Source organism: Vespula pensylvanica, chromosome 2 (genome assembly GCF_014466175.1).
Source record: "Vespula pensylvanica isolate Volc-1 chromosome 2, ASM1446617v1, whole genome shotgun sequence".
In the NCBI taxonomy this organism is placed as follows: Eukaryota; Metazoa; Arthropoda; class Insecta; order Hymenoptera; family Vespidae; genus Vespula; species Vespula pensylvanica.
In genome coordinates this window covers 10,508,666-10,526,625 of record NC_057686.1, presented here as the reverse complement: position 1 = coordinate 10,526,625, position 17,960 = coordinate 10,508,666, and the positions used below count along the sequence as shown (strand labels likewise).

At 26.4% G+C, this 17,960-nt stretch overlaps 3 protein-coding genes across 6 annotated transcripts; 1 reads left to right on the top strand and 2 right to left on the bottom strand.

Moving 5' to 3' along the window:
* Positions 1–296: 296 nt before the first annotated feature.
* Positions 297–6,318, bottom strand: LOC122637667 (uncharacterized protein PF11_0213-like). 3 transcript variants are annotated; one of them, XM_043829960.1, is made up of 6 exons: positions 6,056–6,317; positions 5,814–5,867; positions 5,385–5,651; positions 4,538–5,315; positions 4,206–4,414; positions 297–500 (listed from the first exon to the last, which is right to left on the bottom strand). In XM_043829960.1, exons 1-6 carry the CDS (start codon positions 6,149–6,151, stop codon positions 486–488), a joined length of 1,419 nt encoding a protein of 472 aa, XP_043685895.1. In that variant the 5' UTR covers positions 6,152–6,317; the 3' UTR covers positions 297–485. The 3 variants fall into 3 exon arrangements, with proteins under 3 accessions (XP_043685895.1, XP_043685893.1, XP_043685892.1); XM_043829958.1 differs by lacking the exon at positions 297–500 and adding an exon at positions 1,023–3,831 and having other exon boundaries at positions 4,206–4,411; positions 6,056–6,318; XM_043829957.1 differs by lacking the exon at positions 297–500 and adding an exon at positions 1,023–3,831 and having other exon boundaries at positions 6,056–6,316.
* A 350-nt stretch (positions 6,319–6,668) lies between these two features.
* On the top strand, positions 6,669–7,749 carry LOC122637668 (EEF1A lysine methyltransferase 1). Of its 2 annotated transcripts, none has more exons than XM_043829962.1 (4): positions 6,669–6,981; positions 7,066–7,213; positions 7,412–7,507; positions 7,583–7,749. In XM_043829962.1, the coding sequence occupies exons 1-4, from the start codon at positions 6,832–6,834 to the stop codon at positions 7,714–7,716; spliced, it is 528 nt and encodes a 175-aa protein (XP_043685897.1). In that variant the 5' UTR covers positions 6,669–6,831; the 3' UTR covers positions 7,717–7,749. The 2 variants fall into 2 exon arrangements, with proteins under 2 accessions (XP_043685897.1, XP_043685896.1); XM_043829961.1 differs by having other exon boundaries at positions 6,670–6,981; positions 7,298–7,507.
* A 1,375-nt stretch (positions 7,750–9,124) lies between these two features.
* LOC122637665 (VWFA and cache domain-containing protein 1) lies at positions 9,125–14,661 on the bottom strand. The gene is made up of 10 exons (XM_043829954.1): positions 14,521–14,661; positions 13,342–14,424; positions 12,913–13,278; positions 12,669–12,845; positions 12,120–12,595; positions 11,857–12,058; positions 11,513–11,759; positions 10,761–11,421; positions 10,321–10,687; positions 9,125–10,092 (listed from the first exon to the last, which is right to left on the bottom strand). The coding sequence occupies exons 2-10, from the start codon at positions 13,802–13,804 to the stop codon at positions 9,563–9,565; spliced, it is 3,489 nt and encodes a 1,162-aa protein (XP_043685889.1). The 5' UTR covers positions 13,805–14,424; positions 14,521–14,661; the 3' UTR covers positions 9,125–9,562.
* Between the last annotated feature and the right edge of the window lie 3,299 nt (positions 14,662–17,960).

Sequence of the window (17,960 nt, the reverse complement as noted above, 5' to 3'; positions counted from 1 at the left end):
ATATAAGAATAAATAAGACTAATGTAGTAGATATGAAATTTTTTTTAATTAATTTGATTGAGTTTCTATAATCAAAAAAGGAAATTTTTTTTTATGATCTAACTACATTATGTTTTCAAGAATTTATAAACTTATTGCACAAATGAAAATATATATAATTACATAGATGAACAATAAAAAAGTATTCCATTCCTTTTATATAAACATATACATGCCAAACAATGTATTTTAATTAAAATAAGTAGAAAAATTTTAAATACAAATATTGGAAGGGTATTATAAAAAATATCTAACAGTTGCAAAAGAGAAAAATTTTTATAAAATAAATAACATATACATGAGTATCGTTACATCATAGTTGAAAATCATAAATAACTAACATAGGTGTTTTGTAAAATCCACAATTCCACAGTATCTATTTGCATTGTTTATAATTAACCATACACACTAAAAGGCACGATATAGCTACCAATATTTCAACGTGGTTACAAGATGATCATCTGCAATTACATAAGATATAGTATGAATGATATATACATATACATATACATATATATATATATATATATATGTGTATATATATAATATAAAGTATAATATATATATATAATACTTTATTTAATGAACTTTAAGATTGTGGATTGTGAATAATTATTTCAAGTAAACATAGAATAATTTGTTTAAACAAAATATTGAACATGTGCATGTGTAAATCTGATATATTAATATACATACACAAAATGGTCCAAAACTGTAAAAGCATAAATGTCTTTAACGAATCTTAAATGATGATGATGGATGATGATAATAATAGTAGTAGAAGTAATAGTGTAGTAGTGTAATATAGTAGTATAGTAGTAGAATAGTAGTGTAGTAGTAGTAGTGGTGGTAAAGTAGTAGTAGTAGTAGTAGTGGTAAAGTAGTAGTAGTAGTAGTACAGTAGTAGTAGTAGAGTAGTAGTAGAGTAGTAGTGGTAGTAGAGTAGAGTAGTAGAGTAGTGGTAGTAGTAGTGTAGTAGTAGCAGTAGAATAGTAGTAGTAGTAGTAATAGTAATAGTAAAAATAATATATGAACAAAATCTTATAAAAGAAAATGTGTAAAAGATATCCAATCTTTTATAAATTATATGTTATATAACTTATATTGTACTAGTAGAATTATAGATCGACTATAATTTAATTCTGCAACAAGAATGTAAGTATATATGCATTACTCTACAGCATCAATAAACTTTTTATCAACCCTTCTACAATTTAAGAATTTCAATAGGATCAATATTAGTTTTAATGTTTTATGTATTAAAAAATATATTGAAGGATTGACAGATTTCAATATGGAACTATTATATCATAAGATGTAGCTTAATATAGATAAATACAAATTCAGGAAAGTTAGTACAAGTTATTCGATATTAAAACAAAAAATATGCAGGTGGAAACTGTTCATTAATATTGAATTGTTGTACTATTAATCATATATACTACCTTCAAAATAAAATCACTATAACAAATACTTATATTGTGTAGTAAATCCTTCTGAGAATTGCTTTCAACACCTATTTTAAATAAAATCTGATGCTGTAATAATTTAATGATAATCATAGATTATTTAAACCGCATAGTCTTTCATAAAATATAATGAAAATGCTATTTTATAGATATGTTCTCTAGATCTAATGAACAAACAAAAAATTATCTTAATAACAATAATGGAATGTATCTATTTCTTATATTTTATAAAATGTGGGAATGTTCAAACCAGTCCTGAATTCTTTCATAAAACTGTATACCATACTGATAACAAGATGTAACCACGCTGATTGGCCAGGAACACACCTGATTTAATAATCATACTGGGATAAATGTCGATTCAGACTAAGAGATCTGTTACACAGTATTATATGATTTTATATAGTAATTTTACTAATGTAACATTTCTAAGAAAAATTAAGAAAACAAAAAGATATATGTTAATGTACATGTAGTACAAAAAACTAGTGTACATGAAGTTTGTAAAAAGTTTTGTATACATTTTGAATAATCTAATTACTATAATCAAATTTATACATGATACATATTATACAAGCATACAATCTCTTCGTCTGAATGAATTATGCCATTTAGCATATGTGATATTATCAGATTTTAGCTGTTAATAAAAATTCTTTTGTAAAGATAGCAAGCTATGTGTTTTTACAAAAGGATTTTGATTTGTCAAGCATCCTGTCAATCCATTTTGAATTGTACTCAGTTATTGCATCATACATAGAGTGAACTTTTCCATATTAAATATTCTTCATTGTATTGGATTGCCCAAAAATCAAGATCCTACCCTATAACTTTTGTTAATTACTAATCTCTTGCAAACAGTGTTGCTAGAAGATAGATAAGCACCTAAATTTTCTTGGACAGCTTCAACCTTCATAAATTATTTTAGTTTCAAATATTTAGCACCATTATTATCAAAAAAATAATTTGACGGATTTTTTTAGGCAATCCATTATTAGACGGATGGTTTACTGATATCATAGATATCGCAGCATCTATGTTTAGTTAAATGAGGTAATGAATCATATTCAGTCATAAAATTAGACTCAGGAATTTTTCTGTCAAGCACAAAAGGGTAAAATACTGAGATATTCCTTTAAAAAATTAATCTAGTTACTAATTGACTATAACTCAATTAATAGTTTCCTGGTCCTTGAAATATTGTAACACTTATGCAAGTTGCTCATAAGGATAATAATACTAGGCACATACGTATAACATAGAAGGAAAATTGCCTCATACTATGTACCTATTGAAGTCTTTTACTATTGCAATATTAAAATCTATGTTCATTTTAACAATTCATGGCAAATTACATATTTATATACGAAGTAAAAAGATCATTTCATATATGTCACTTAAGACATAGATACTTTTTGTAATAATGTTGACATTAATGGCTAATTATGTTTCCCAAAATGATGTGATCAGTTTATGAAGATTCAGCTTTTCAAAATACTGTCAGTCTTAAAACGATGCAAAAAGTACTTTGTAGTTTTTTTTATCAGTCATTTTACTAAATTTCCTATCCTCCCAAATTTATACTTGTTAACAAGATTGAGAGATTCTATACATTTAGCAGTTGTTAAAAAAAATGTAAAGAATTTTTTATGATGTTAGCAGCCTATTAAGAAGCTGAATTTTATGATAATAGAGACATAGATTAAATATTAGTTAATAGTTTCAATATATAGATTTCTATTACTTCGTTTCATTTTTTCTGTATTCACTTCAAAAAGTATATGGATCGGTCATAAACTTAAATATTTTCTTTTTTTATAATAAAAATTACATTTCCCTCTTAAATCTATAAAATGTAGAAAAATACATCATTTAATCTATATAAAATAGAGAAATGCAATGAATAGAAAAATGCTCATAAAGGCATTTTCCTTCCATGATTTTTGCAGCGCGACTTATAAGTATTTAGCCATAGCTGGCAGTGCCTTATTAAAAACTGCAAAATAAATCCGGTAAGTTTCTCAATCCACAATAATTAGCATAGTCTTATACATGATGCCTTAGTATAGGATATCAGTCCCCAAAAGCAGTATCTCTTGTACTCTAGCTTGCTATGCAACAGAATAACATTCTTATCGTTGTAAAGCAACTACAATGTGAGAAACAATTGCCAAAATTATAATTGAACAAAGTGCTTAAGATCCTTAACAGAATCTTACGATAATATCAGTAAAGATTATATCTCATTGCTATAATTTGTAGTAATACCCGTTGTGAAATTTGAAACCTTTTCATCCTTTTCATTTATATTCACACCCTGAAGCTGAAATGGAATTATTCTAAGTAAGAATATTTCCTTGTAAAAAAAGTTTATTTTACAAATAATCAATTTGTATAAAAATAACTCTTGTAGAGGTATTATTAACATACTAATATATATACTCCTTTTTTATAAAAAATATAATAATATACAATAATGTCATGCATATTATTTATCATAAAAACGGAGTATTAGGTTATTATATAATGATCTAAAAGAATATTAGATTTATATATAATACTTTTAAAACTTACATGTTCTTTTTTTCCCAAAAAAGATCATGTCATTTATCGTTAACTTTTATTTTGAGAATGAATACTAGCCATCTATTAATGTAATTAAAAATATTTTGATAAATCTGTATTTAGTTTACTTACGCACGAAGTACTACTCAGTATTTCATCAGTTTCTTCTATTTCTTCACTAATGTCTTCACTACGAGTACTCTGGATTGTATCTTCTTTTTTCACATGTATTTGCACAGAACTGTCTAATTCTTGTAATTCTTTAGATGGACTCTGTTCATTAAAACTACCTGATGCAGATGACACAAAATCTTCTTCATAATTGTCAACATTATCTACTGCTAAAGTCAAACATTAAAAATAATCATTTTATGAATATAATAAATACATATGCCATATATATGCATTTATATATCTTCTGTGTCAATGAGAAATAATATATTATCTTTTTTATTTTTCCTTACCAAGTCCAACATCCATTAATTCTTTTATATCATTTATATTAGTCTTTTTTCCGTTTAATGGTGGCAGATCAAATATAGAACCAGACTTATCTAAAGGTGATGAAGATTCAGCTTTATGTACAGTACCAACATTGTCTCTTTTTTCATCAACAATAATTTCTTCAAAGTAAATAGCTTTTCCAAAGTTACATTCTATATTAATCTCTTTTTTATTTTGTACATTATTCATAATATGTAGTTCTTTATTATTTATACTATTTTGTTTTGTAACATCCATGTTTTGATTTTTTTGCATCTCAGATACTATAGATTCATCAAACGTAATTAGAGGTCCTTCTTTATTGAACATATCCATTTGACCAGGTGCAATTGTGGCAGTTTCTTTTACTGTATGATTTATTACATCGTATGTATCAATTTTTTTTATAGAACTTTTATCAGAGTGTATATTGTTCCCTTTATCATTAATATCATCTTTGTCAGTTATGTTGTCAAAAACTATTATATTTTCCCTGAGAGAATTCTTTTCTGTATCATGTGACTCATCTAATAAATCATTATGTAATGTTTGTATATTTTTCTTTTTGTCAGTTATTGTCACATTTATTGGAATACTAGTGCTTTGTTCTGAAAAACTTCCTAGTTTCTCAGAAGAATCATTGTCATTTGATAATGATTCAGTATGTAACATCTTTGGTACAGGAACTTCAAAGGTTGCATTTGCAAAGTTTGTTGACGTTTCATTTGTTTTATTATGTCTACTGTCATTAGATTCCACCTGCAAAAATCATATACAATGTCATAAAAGAAGTACGTAATTATTATTAAGATACATTAAACTAAATACCTTTTGTGTTATGTTACAGATGTTTATATTATTCTTTAAAATTTCTCCAAGTAATGGTTCAGATGAATTTATACCTAATTCTTCGCATAATTTATTTCTACCGACATAGTTATATTCTTTTCCAACATATGTTTCCGGATCATATACAGATATAGTATAATCCAGACCAAAATATTCTAGGAACTCCCTAACCAATGAAAATAGTAATTTTCCTTCGGAATTAGCCAGGTACTGTTTTACTGTTTTGTTGAGGAGTGGTTCTGGATTCTAAAAAAATTTAATGTTTTCAATTTTTAACTTTACAATTTCTTTTTAAATTCTTAAATATCTAGGCGCTTTAATATCAAGTATTTTCACAAAATGCACACAAAATTTTCTATTGGAAAATAAAATATAATTCATATTTAATATAACATTATTCTTACCTACCATTACAGATTCCTGTTCCTCCAGAGCTAAAAACACACTAGCCCTTAATTCAGCCTACAAAATCACAAATAAATTCTAAGACATAAGACTGACATAAAAAATATTAAATTGTCGGCATGATCTATATAACCTACATAATCACAAAGAAATTCTAAACATAAGAATGACATAAAAAATATTAAATTGTAGGCATGGTCTGTATAACCTATATAAAACTACCTTTCTTATTATCCTAATCTTACCCGGACTTTCGCGAGAACACCATTATTTTCAAGAGTTTGTACCACTAAATCTCGTAATTCAGTATCCTCCTCCATGGAAATGTTACTGTCTATCATGATTACAAATAAAAATTGTTTCTCTAAACACTCAAGACACGTAAATGTTTACGCTTTCCATCGTGTGTCCTCTTTCGCAACACGTACGGCTGGTGGTATTATAACGGAGGGGAAGAAACAACTCCCATCATTTCCTTGAACAGTTTGATTAACAAAGAAATCCATCAGATGGCGCGTATTTTATCATTCTACTTATCTTCTTCAGACTTCATCTGTAACATTTTTTAATACAAAAAAAATTTATTTTTTTTTTTTAATGTTAGATATAGCCAATCTTAAATAATTAGGATTTCATCCTAATTATATTTCCTAAATAAAAAAAATATCGTTAAATTCTATTTTTTTATCAAAAGTTTTTAATTATCAATTCTTTCAATATTACAAATTTAAATGTACTGCATAAATTTTTGATATTAACTTCATTTATAAAGAAGATATATTTTAGATGGCAGTAAAAACTACATAAGTGCTGCTCTCTACATGTATATATATATATATATATATATATATATATATATATATATATCAAAATATTTATTTTCACCCATTCATAAAACAAATGATAGATGATATTCTCCAAGTTTGTAGATTTACATTACTAATGTTATGTGGAACTGTCCTTTTTTCTAAGTAGAAATATTCAATTAAAAATATCACACATATCAATCAATTGATGGAAAATGAGCGAAAGTGACGATGAACTATCATTATGTCCTACGACAATATCCGCACTTCAAGAATTTCTCAAAGAAAAAGAAAAGAGAGAAAAGCATTTGACAGATGTATTTCAATCAAATCAATTATTAGATGTATCATTTGAAGAAGATTGGGTAATCAATCAAAAACTTGAAGATATAAACCATGTTATATGTCGAAAATTTCTTATATGATTATATTTTATTTTTATATTTTAGCAATTAAGTCAGTTTTGGTATGATGAAAACACAACAAATACAATTGTCAAAGGTGCTATAAATTCTACACCTATAGATGGAAAAATAGCATTAATTTCCTGTCCAACTTTATATACACAGTTAAAAAGAACTTGTGGAGAAAGACAAGGTATATTTTTTTATTATTATATATATAGTAAATTATATATTAAGAATATAAAAATGAATAAAGATATTTATCTATTCTTTGCAGTTATTCTATTAGAATATGATCCTCGTTTCACAGTATTTGGATCAGACTTTATACTATATGATTATAAATTTCCTTTAAATGTACCTAGAGATTTATATAATATTTTTGATTTAGTCATAGCAGATCCTCCTTTTTTATCCGATGAATGTTTAACAAAAATGGCTGTGACAATAAAGTTATTGTCGAAGAACAAAATTGTACTTTGTACAGGTATTCAATTATATTATAATGATTTTATATTTAAAAAAACTATATATATAATATGTTTCTATCTTATCTATACAGGTGCAATTATGATGAATTTAGTTGAAAGATTATTAAATGCCAAGAAATGTAATTTCATACCAATACATAAGAATAATTTAGCTAATGAATTTTATTGTTATTCAAATTTTGACTTTGATGAAATGCTGAAATGAAATAAAATGCTTTATGTAAAGTTTTACGATTAACTCGCATGTATATTTTCCAATTTCTTCAAAATACTTTAATATTTTATTCTTTGTTATCACACAAAGAAATTTTATTTTCCAAATATTTAACCTTGTTGATTCTGTATGACGTTTCTCATCTGAAATTTATCTTTTTCTGTAAATAGTAGATAGTAATTTAATAAAAGTAGAATTTATATCGATTTGTACAGACCTATGAAATATCTCTGTCAGTTACTTGCCATTCAAGAATTATACTTACATGTATATGGAATCATAGATTATAAGACATTGTTTATCAAACTTAACTAATGAACTTGTTTTTCATTTTCGTAATAAAATTAAGAAAATTACTTTAATTACTAAATTGTGAAATATGTATGTATGTATATATATATATATAGAATTTACTCAAAATTGGGTATGAAGGATCGTATCGGTTACGTTTCATTAATTCGGTTATGTTCATTAACTATTTTCCTTTGCATGCTTTATATGGATAGCAGATATGATTTAAAATAATTTTTCATTTTAACGTTATTTCAATATATATGAAACGATCAAATAATATTAATATCCTACTTATTACAATTATTATTTATTAAAAATGACGAAGAAACAATTTTAAGAAACTGATGTTGAGAAATGTATGTATAATGATCTATTAAATGTATCAAAATTTTTAGATAATTATGTGCATGTATGTGTATTAATATGTAATATATATTTATATTACTAAATGTTATATAAAAGTTTGATAAACGAATAATTTTTAATTTTTTTATTATTTTATTATATCACATCTATTTTTTAAATAGTCATAAAATGGAAAAACAGACATCTATGTTTTTGCTAAAAATTTATAATCAAGATGATCAATATATTCTTGTTAAAAAGTGTTCTCAAAGTTTATGTTCTCAAAGTTTATGTTATTTAAAATTAAATGTTACATGTATAAGATAAACTGATCTTATACATGTAACATTTAGTTAATAAACTGATTTTAAAACTTTAAAAAAATAAATTTTAGAAAAAACTAAAAAGTTGCCAAAATTATGAGCTCAATAAAAATGTCAAATAAACTGGATTACTTAAAATAATTAATGAAAAATATGAAGTATTAGATTATATGAAGATAATATGAAGATATTATTGTTCAAAATTAGCAGAATATGATAATGTAATTGAAAATAATAAAGAATTAGAAGGGATACTTCAAAATGGAATTGTTAATGTATTAAATCCTTTAGAGATAAAGTCTTACAGTCCAATGAAACTTGAAAGAATATAAACTTCATAAATTAAATTTCAGATTCAAAGTATTTTGGAAAGTATATCAACAAATAATATTACTCTTTTATTAATGAATTATGAATGTGTTTTACTAAAAGATTTGATATTAATAAAGATACTCATATTACTAATTTCTATCATCGAGAGACATTTTATCAGTTATATATAATTAGTACATATTTTTAGAAATTTTCTCTTGTTGATTAAATACAGAAGGTAAAGGAGAACTAGAAAAGCGAGACTTAATATTTAATGTTCCGTAATAAAAAATTGTTTAATAAAAAATAACTCATTAAAATTTTATTAATTGTATATTTTCACAAAAAATTTAAAAATATTTATTAAAACTTATGGATAAGTAATTGCAGTATATTGCAAAATTATTTTTATTATTCGTATAAAACTCGTATCTATCATATAAAATTTAGATAGTCTTTCTTATATTTAATACTTAATATTTATATGCTAATGGCAATGATGATGAAAATATGTTAATAGGATGATAATGATAATAAAAATGTCGATGATAATGTGAGTTCATTTAGCAACAATTTGTTTCCATGTTGCTATGAACAGTAACAGGTGCTAAAATATAATGTGTAGACCCTAAATTTGTTGTAGGTGCTGGTAAACTATTAGATCGTTTCGTATTATTTAATTCGACATTAGAACCAACAATTAACATTGGTTCTGTAAATATCTGTTGTTCTGAATCATCATGAGGTGTCATAGTACTGTAACCATGATCACTATCTCCACCAGGTCTTTTGTAATTAGTTGAAACCCTATAAGGTGATATAGGTGCAATAGCATCTCTTATAAAAGAATCTAAATTGTGCTTTGTTTGATCAGGTTCCAAAGGTTCTGCATCCCCCTCTAAATGTGTCATATGCAATACATCAGGTGAAATTTGCACGTGTAAACATTGATGTTCCAAATCTGATTGCATAGAACGCAATCTATAACAACACAATGTAACACCCAAAATTAAAATAAAAACAAGTATGCCACCTGCAACTGGTCCGACTGATGAAAATTCACGAACTACAATTTCTTCTACTGATTGAGAATCTGTAAATATAAAAATGATTATATATATATATTTATATATATATTTATATATATATACATATATATATACATATATATATAAAATATACAATATTAATTATATATATATATATATATATATATATATATATATATATATATATAATAACAGATATGTATTATATTATTATATGTATTATTTTAGAGTCTATATATGAATTTGATAAATATTATATAATCATTACTTACCATGAATTTCATCATTGTAAGGCACTGGAGCTCCAAAAATGCCTTTAAAACATGCAAATACATCAGAACAAAATGGAATTTGCAAAGAAGTTACTCCATCAATATCCATATAACACCATTGACAGCCTACAATACCCAGACATTCCTCTTCTGTTTTATATACTTTACAATCAAAAGAAGGACAGGACTTTACATTTAAATGCTGTGACCAAGAATGTGATAAATGTATAGTTTGTTCCGATAGAGGTGGGCATACTTCTAAGTTAATTTTATGCTGTACACAACTTGAAGAATACAATGAACATTCGCATGGACATTCACATTCAGTTTGTTCCATTCTCCTACAGTTTAAACATAAACGATCTGTCTGAAAAATAAATATACATAAAATAAAAAATATGTACATAAAAATCATTTAGTTAAGGATATTACACACTTACTGTACTACATGGACAAAAAGCTCTTAAAGAATTGCATGTAACATTAACAACTCCAAGAAATACGTTGGTATTAGGTATTGCAGCTATTTGATATTTTATACAATGTTCTCCATGTACTGTATTTGTCAAGACTTCTCGTAAGGACGTATTAAAATGATAATATCTTTGTATAGTACCATCCAAGTAACTAGCACATGTCTTTTTTTTTACAAAATATTCTTGATTTAATATATCATTAGCAATTAATTGCTCTTTATGTGTTAAATGTTGTTGTTCGACTTTACTCATTGGTTGCAATAATGATGGATGAGATACTAAGTAGCCCATATCATCCATTAAAAAACACTTTACTGTTGAGTCCTTACAAAATGGAAACATTTTTATGAGAAGTCTAGAAATGTATCCCATTGTAACATCCATAGACATTACTGCTATAACTGTATTATCATTATTTTGTCCATATATTGAATGTTGAATTGAATGACTCAAAGTTACAACATAGCCTGAACCACCAGCATCTAAATATGGTCCAGTAAAAACAACCTTTCCTGGATATTTTAAAGCTTTTCCATACCAAATTCTACGCTTTGGATCTAAACTAGAATCTATAATTATTCCTGGAAATACTTCTAGAGCACCACTAGTAGTAGCAATAATATATCTAGAATGATAAATTGTTAAAATTTTAGTATGCTAGAATGATAAATATAATTTAATAAAAATATTAATATAAGATATATATATAAATGTACCTTCTAATAACAAATTCATTAATTAAGCTTTCTATATGCTTTTTTTTAAAATGTTCTAAAGCTTTGCTTAGCGTAACAACATCTGGTCTCACAGAATGATGTAAACCTGGATTAGCCAACAATCCAGTCAAATCTTTTATGTATGCCATGTAACTTTGTACAATTACACCTGAATTTGTCTCTAGTAACTTAAGTTGTTCCATAGGAGACTGGAAACACCATGGTGAAAGATATACTACTCCACTAGCTAAACATTTAATTTAATGTAAAACTATTATAAAATATTATATATATATATATAATATATAAAGTCAACAAATGAATAAATATTGTATTTTTCTTACATAATGCTATGATATTATTTTGATGAATACATAATACATCTTCGTTGATGGTACCATGTGATATAAGATCAAGAGAATGATATAACAAATTTTTAGGTAATGTTGGTATATTTTTTATAATAGACATTGTTACTTCTTCATTCACAGATACTAAGCATAATATTAAATCTTTATAAATTAAATGTTTCCACATATATATTTTCTGTAATAAGAAAATAAGATATAATTTATTTTATTTATAAAATATTAATTTAATGTAATACCTTTTTACTTTCATTTATTTGAACGTCAATGAGACCTTCATTTTTTTCAACCATAGTCGCTGTATCTTCACTACTAATATTTTCAATATCTTGTAAATATACTTTTATTGGTTGCTCTGTTATCATTTCCATTCGCGGGAAATCTTTATGAATCCAAACTACTTCTTTGCTATCGAACAATATACCATAAGCTTCTGGACCAATATTAAGATATGTTAAATCATCTAAAAAATCTTTTAATGTTACATCTAGATACAGTAATGTAACATTTGTGATTAATCCAATAGACGTAGACATCATTTTACTATAAGGTTCAAAGTATGGATCTGAGAGGTAATATTCCTTTATTTCATTATGAGAACATTTTATACCAGAAAATAATCTTGATATTTCAAATCCAAGCACATTTTGAGTTGGAAGAGTTATAATACTATCATTTTTTAATGTATCTTTAATACTGATATATTTTCTCTGATCTATAACAAATCATTTTTAGCATAAATTTATATAATAATATACGGATATTACATATATTAAATTATAACATACCTGAAAGAACGAGTATAGTTCTCCAGTATGCATTTAATTGCATCGCTGATATTTTATTAAAAATCTCTTGTGCATTTGATGGATCTTTTAAAGTATTAGTTAAATGCAAAAGAATGACTTCCCCTTGTATATTGTGCGTCAAAGCATTCAAATCTACATTTATAGTCTGATTGGTACCTACAATATTTTTAATATAATTACTGTATTATATTATTAATTTAATTAATCATTTTAATTCTTCTACCTCTTCTAGTAAGACTATCTATATGACGTCCTAATTGATATTTATTAATATCAGTTGCTTTCACAAGACCATCTTTACAATATACAAAACCATTTCCAGCAAGACCAATAGCAGTAACATAATCTTTCTCGGATAACATATCAATTATAGTTTTAGCAGTAATTTGAATCAAAATAAGATCTTCTTCAGATATAAAGATACCATGTTCTAATAATAAAATGATATTTTTTGCTGAGCAATGTTGAGATAATAATAATGGTCCAATATTATGTACTAAACTAGGTGGACCACATATTCTTCCTGGTGGATATAATGGTAGGACATGTAAATTTTTCCATCCTTGATCTTTTAATTTTGCAGTTAATTCTGAAATATTCACGAATACATATTTTATTTATCTTTACTCTTTTAAATTTTTATATTACATACCTGTTGTGATTTCAGAACATATATCCGATGCCTCATTCTGAATACTTTTTATATTATTTTCTTCATCAGAATAAATAAAATACATTCGTTTTTTTAATAAAATAGGTTCTATAATTCGATTACTTTTTTGTAAGAGATCGACATGAGACAATAATTTGTTATTTAATTTATGTACTAACATATTCAATGTATTTTCTAAATTATTAGTGATATTTGAAAATTCCAAGTTGTCAAGTACTTCTAAAAAAGTTGGTATACCAAGTTCCTCATTGGTAATAGAAAGAAATACATCAGACAACTCTACAACAATGTCATGTAAACATGTTCCATTCAGAGGTTCAACATTCATTTGTTTACGTTCAGATGTATCTAATTGGCAATTGACACTTATATTTGCATTATCATTTCCATGCACTAATACTATTATAGTGATGAATAAACATAAAAATGTCGTCAAATCCATTTCTCAAGGCCTCTTTTGCCAATTAAATATAATTATTTTAGTAGTAAACTCATTAATTCCTTTTCTTTCCAATAGTATTTCTTCATATTGGCTGCACACAATTACAAAATAAGCATGTTTGCAAAATATGGCTTTGTTGTGCATATTAACAACAGTATGTATACGAAAGACATAATGTTAGAATATATAAAATAGAAAATCAAAAAACAAGCACTGCTACTTTTGCCACCAAACTGTTGTAAACTAAGAACGCTTTAGGGTCAAATTCAGTGTCAGAAGGGGAACAAAAGAAAAAGAAAAATAGAGAAAGATATATTAGATAGGATAAACGTTATAAAATTACATTTTCGTTATAAAATAGCATACATATTGATCTATTTAATAAAAGGTAAATTTTTAAATATTCAAGTCAAAATACATAATATTGTTTATTATTTATTAGTATACGATGACTATATTCGAACAATCTCAAGAAGAAGAAATCACCGGAGATGTTTTCTAGGAAGATAAAAGTAGAATCCTGTAGAATCACCAATCAGATTCTCTATATGAGAAGAAATTTCAACACTGAGATCCAGAGAATAAGTACTTAAAGGAAGCATCCTTTTATAGGGAATTCTCTAAAAGATCATAAAGAATTTAAATGAAATTTTCAACAATATAACAATATGATTTACTTTAGTTTTTTAGCTTCTCTCTATTTTTTTTGAAATTACAATTTAATTGAATTTATAAATTAATATCATAACCCAATATATTAACTATATCGTTTAAAAAAATAATTCTTGGTTTTCACCATAGACGGTTATAGATAGCATTTATTATCGTATGGCATATTTGCGACAAGGTCTTATTTGCACCACCTATAGTCTGAAACTATAAGTAAAAGTTTCTAAAAATCCAAGATACAGTTAGTCAGTTTATAAGCTAGTACATGTTTAGTCATATCGTAAGAAGATTAAGTAATAAATATATATACTTTGGTTTATTGCTGATATCACGATTTGTATAAAATTTCCATTACTTTTTTTCTCTATTTTTAAAGAGAATAAAAAAAAGAACACGTAAATTCGCCACAATTGTTTTGATATCTTGACGTTGGCATTACTGAATTGGTGAGTGTAGCGTGTCCTGTACAAAATAATACGAATTTTTAACTTTGAAAACAAAGAAGATTCGATGGTTCGTGCAGTAGCTGAAGATAAATTGTACAGAGAAAGCAAAATTTGAAATACTACACCTTTTTAGTATTTATAAAGATATATTTTTTTTTATTAAATTAAGTAATAGAAAAACAAGCTGTAAACAAGAACTTTTAATACGGCTAGAAATAAGTTGAATTGAACAAAAAAAAAATTATTTGCAAAAAGAAATCGTTTATTAAATGCACACATATCATATACACACGTTTGGCATTTCGGCGTTGGTAACACTGGATTTAATCACGCGAGGCTTCGAGCAACCATCAAGGAAAAAGGGTCTGAATTCTCTTCACTTCCGTTTTGGGACTTGAATCGTAAAGAATACTTTTTTCTTGTACATAAAGTAGATAATTAAAGAGAGTACTTAGTGTATGATTCGATAAACGCATTAGTGAACTTAATGTTATAATTTATAGAATGTTTTTTTATTTCATCGCCGCACGCAATCCACATAAAATTAATGGCGATCATCTTGGATATTGTTTATCGTAGCAACCAAGTCATTACTTGATTCTCTCGCGCACTTTGTCAATAACTCCTGAATTTTTTTGAGAAAGCTTTGTAACCATAAGGTGCAAAACATGTTATCTTAATGCTAGCTTCAACAAAATTCCTCACCCTCCTTAACAGCACGCAACCCTATCCCAAGTTTCATTTCTTCTAATAATGTATATAGTTGAATAGATATCGGTGAGTATTGCCTTAATTTATTTGTATCTTCCTTGATTGGAGATTGTTCTAAAATATCAGCGACTATTAATTCAAATAGCGCACTATGACACTATAAAATAAAATAATAAATAATATGATTGAACAATGTTGTTTTTAAGTTTTCATATTTTTCATGGTTGGTATTTATTCTAAAATATAAAATTTTACATCATCTGAGAGTATCTTCTAAGCCGTAAACTCTCTAAAAAAGTGAACCAAAATTTCGAATAATTATGCTGAAACGTTAGCTTCACATTACGGAATTCATTTGACTGTAAAACCAATGACGTGGTCATTTAGCGATCTTGAAATTCCCCACTATGTTATAATCCTATTGGATTCAGTCATGTTTCCTTTTCTAATTTCATTTAACCATAAAGCGCAATTGATCTACCGCTATTTATTTTTTGTACCCACGTGGTTTTTCTTTGCCAACATCTTTTCTCTTTATCAGGGATCTTTTTTGTTATCTATTTTATATGCAAGAAAAGATTATTCTTTACAATTCAAATCCTGAAACGGCAATGGAGAGAAACGAATCTGTTCTTTCTTTGTTGTTTAGAGGATTGCATAACTAAATACAGAAATGGGATTGATGGTATGTACATCCGAGCAATGGCCAATCCAGTATTGCCAATGCTGAAAAACATAATACGTAAATATACGTTCTTATAACATTTATATATTTATAAATGATATTTTATTTTTAAGAAGATTGAAATAGACAATTAAATAAATATTTTATAAAATATATTGACAAGATCGTAAGATTTCTTTAATAATTATAATTCAAATCAAGTAATATTCACGTAATATATTAACACGAATGTTATCATGCATACAACAAATATTGACAGAATGATGCGAGATTGATATATATCGTTTAAGAAGGCTTAAGAAGTAGAAAGTGTTTCACACGCATTGTGCACGTATCTATTCTTTTCATCACTAAAAGCCTCAAAGGTTTTCAAGCAACCTTGTACGGAACAGTAATTGCACTTTAATTAAAGGCTGAGTGCAATAACAAGGATCTAACGAATTGTCACGTACGATCTCGTTGATCTTTCACGGTCACCAATCATGCGTCCATTTCTCCAATGCTTGCCCTTATATACACCAACACGATACTATAGGCGTTTGTAATTGCTGTCGCTTTAATGATGAGCCCATCGTTAGTTTTGTCGACCCAATTCCTAAGTAGTTTTAATTACACACCAGGATTTGTATATTATTCAACGATAATACATAAGACGAAAATGTTTATTTTTTTGTTTTCATATCAAACATTGCTCAATATTTGATATAAAAACAAATAGAAAAGATAGAGAAACTATCTCTGGAATATAATCCCACACATATTTCTACAACAAAAATCAAAGCGTCAAAATTTAAAAGCATGTAGTCTGCTAAGCTTGAAAGTTTTTTTTTTTAAAGTTACTCCTTTTACTTTATGTAGATAAAAAAGAAAAATAGAAAGAAAAAAAAGAAAACAATGAAGATGCTTCGATTTAATGTTCAAACGTGCTTGAAACCTCCTTTTACCTTCATCTTTCGTATTAAATTTCATCGGCACACTATGATGCTTGAGAACTCGCCCTTATCGCGTTCATCGATGTATATTTATCCGTGTTCTAATATAAAATCTTTCAGTTAAACCTAGATCTAATCATATCGAATAGCAGCAACCGTAACAGTCTAATTGTAAATACGAACACTTCATGGATTATAAGGTCAAATACCTATTAACAAAAGCCATTATCTAAGATATTGTTCATTCTCGAATGAATTGATTAAATTAAGAGTTAGTGTTTTTAATCCATGATTACATACCATATATAAGAATTCTTTCATCATCGCACACTAATTAGTCATCATCGAGTTAATTAATTTATTTGCTTTGAGTGGTTCTGTCAGATCCTAAGAAATCAAAAAATTATGCTTCGATGTAATCATTATTTAGTTAGATCGTTGGATGATCCAATCAATTTACGTTAGATCAAATTTTTTGAATTTTTTTCAAAATTTGCGTTTATCACAGCAAAAGGAAGCGAAACTACAAATTTTATGTGTTTTGAAACAAGCAAGAGATTTTTATTTTTATTTGTATTCCTCCATGTGTGAAGGGAAAAAGAATGAGAACGATGATAACGATGAGTCGAGTTCGCGAGGAAATTACACAAGTTACGTATCACCACGAAATCGATTCGGAGACAGCGAAGGAATGAAATTTAAAAGAAGGGAAG

Excerpts from the sequence above, each read along its gene's own strand:
- LOC122637665 (XM_043829954.1), bottom strand. The coding sequence starts at position 13,804 with ATGGATTTGACGACATTTTTATGTTTATTCATCACTATAATAGTATTA. Across the intron at positions 12,846-12,912 it reads AGATAGTCTTACTAGAAGAG|GTACCAATCAGACTATAAAT; the intron begins GTAGAAGAATTA and ends AAAATATTGTAG. Across the intron at positions 11,760-11,856 it reads AAATAATATCATAGCATTAT|CTAGTGGAGTAGTATATCTT; the intron begins GTAAGAAAAATA and ends TTAAATGTTTAG.
- LOC122637667 (XM_043829957.1), bottom strand. The coding sequence starts at position 6,151 with ATGATAGACAGTAACATTTCCATGGAGGAGGATACTGAATTACGAGAT. Across the intron at positions 5,652-5,813 it reads AGGAACAGGAATCTGTAATG|AATCCAGAACCACTCCTCAA; the intron begins GTAGGTAAGAAT and ends AAATTTTTTTAG. Across the intron at positions 5,316-5,384 it reads TCTGTAACATAACACAAAAG|GTGGAATCTAATGACAGTAG; the intron begins GTATTTAGTTTA and ends TGATTTTTGCAG.
- LOC122637668 (XM_043829961.1), top strand. The coding sequence starts at position 6,832 with ATGAGCGAAAGTGACGATGAACTATCATTATGTCCTACGACAATATCC. Across the intron at positions 6,982-7,065 it reads TATCATTTGAAGAAGATTGG|CAATTAAGTCAGTTTTGGTA; the intron begins GTAATCAATCAA and ends TTTATATTTTAG. Across the intron at positions 7,508-7,582 it reads CAAAATTGTACTTTGTACAG|GTGCAATTATGATGAATTTA; the intron begins GTATTCAATTAT and ends TTATCTATACAG.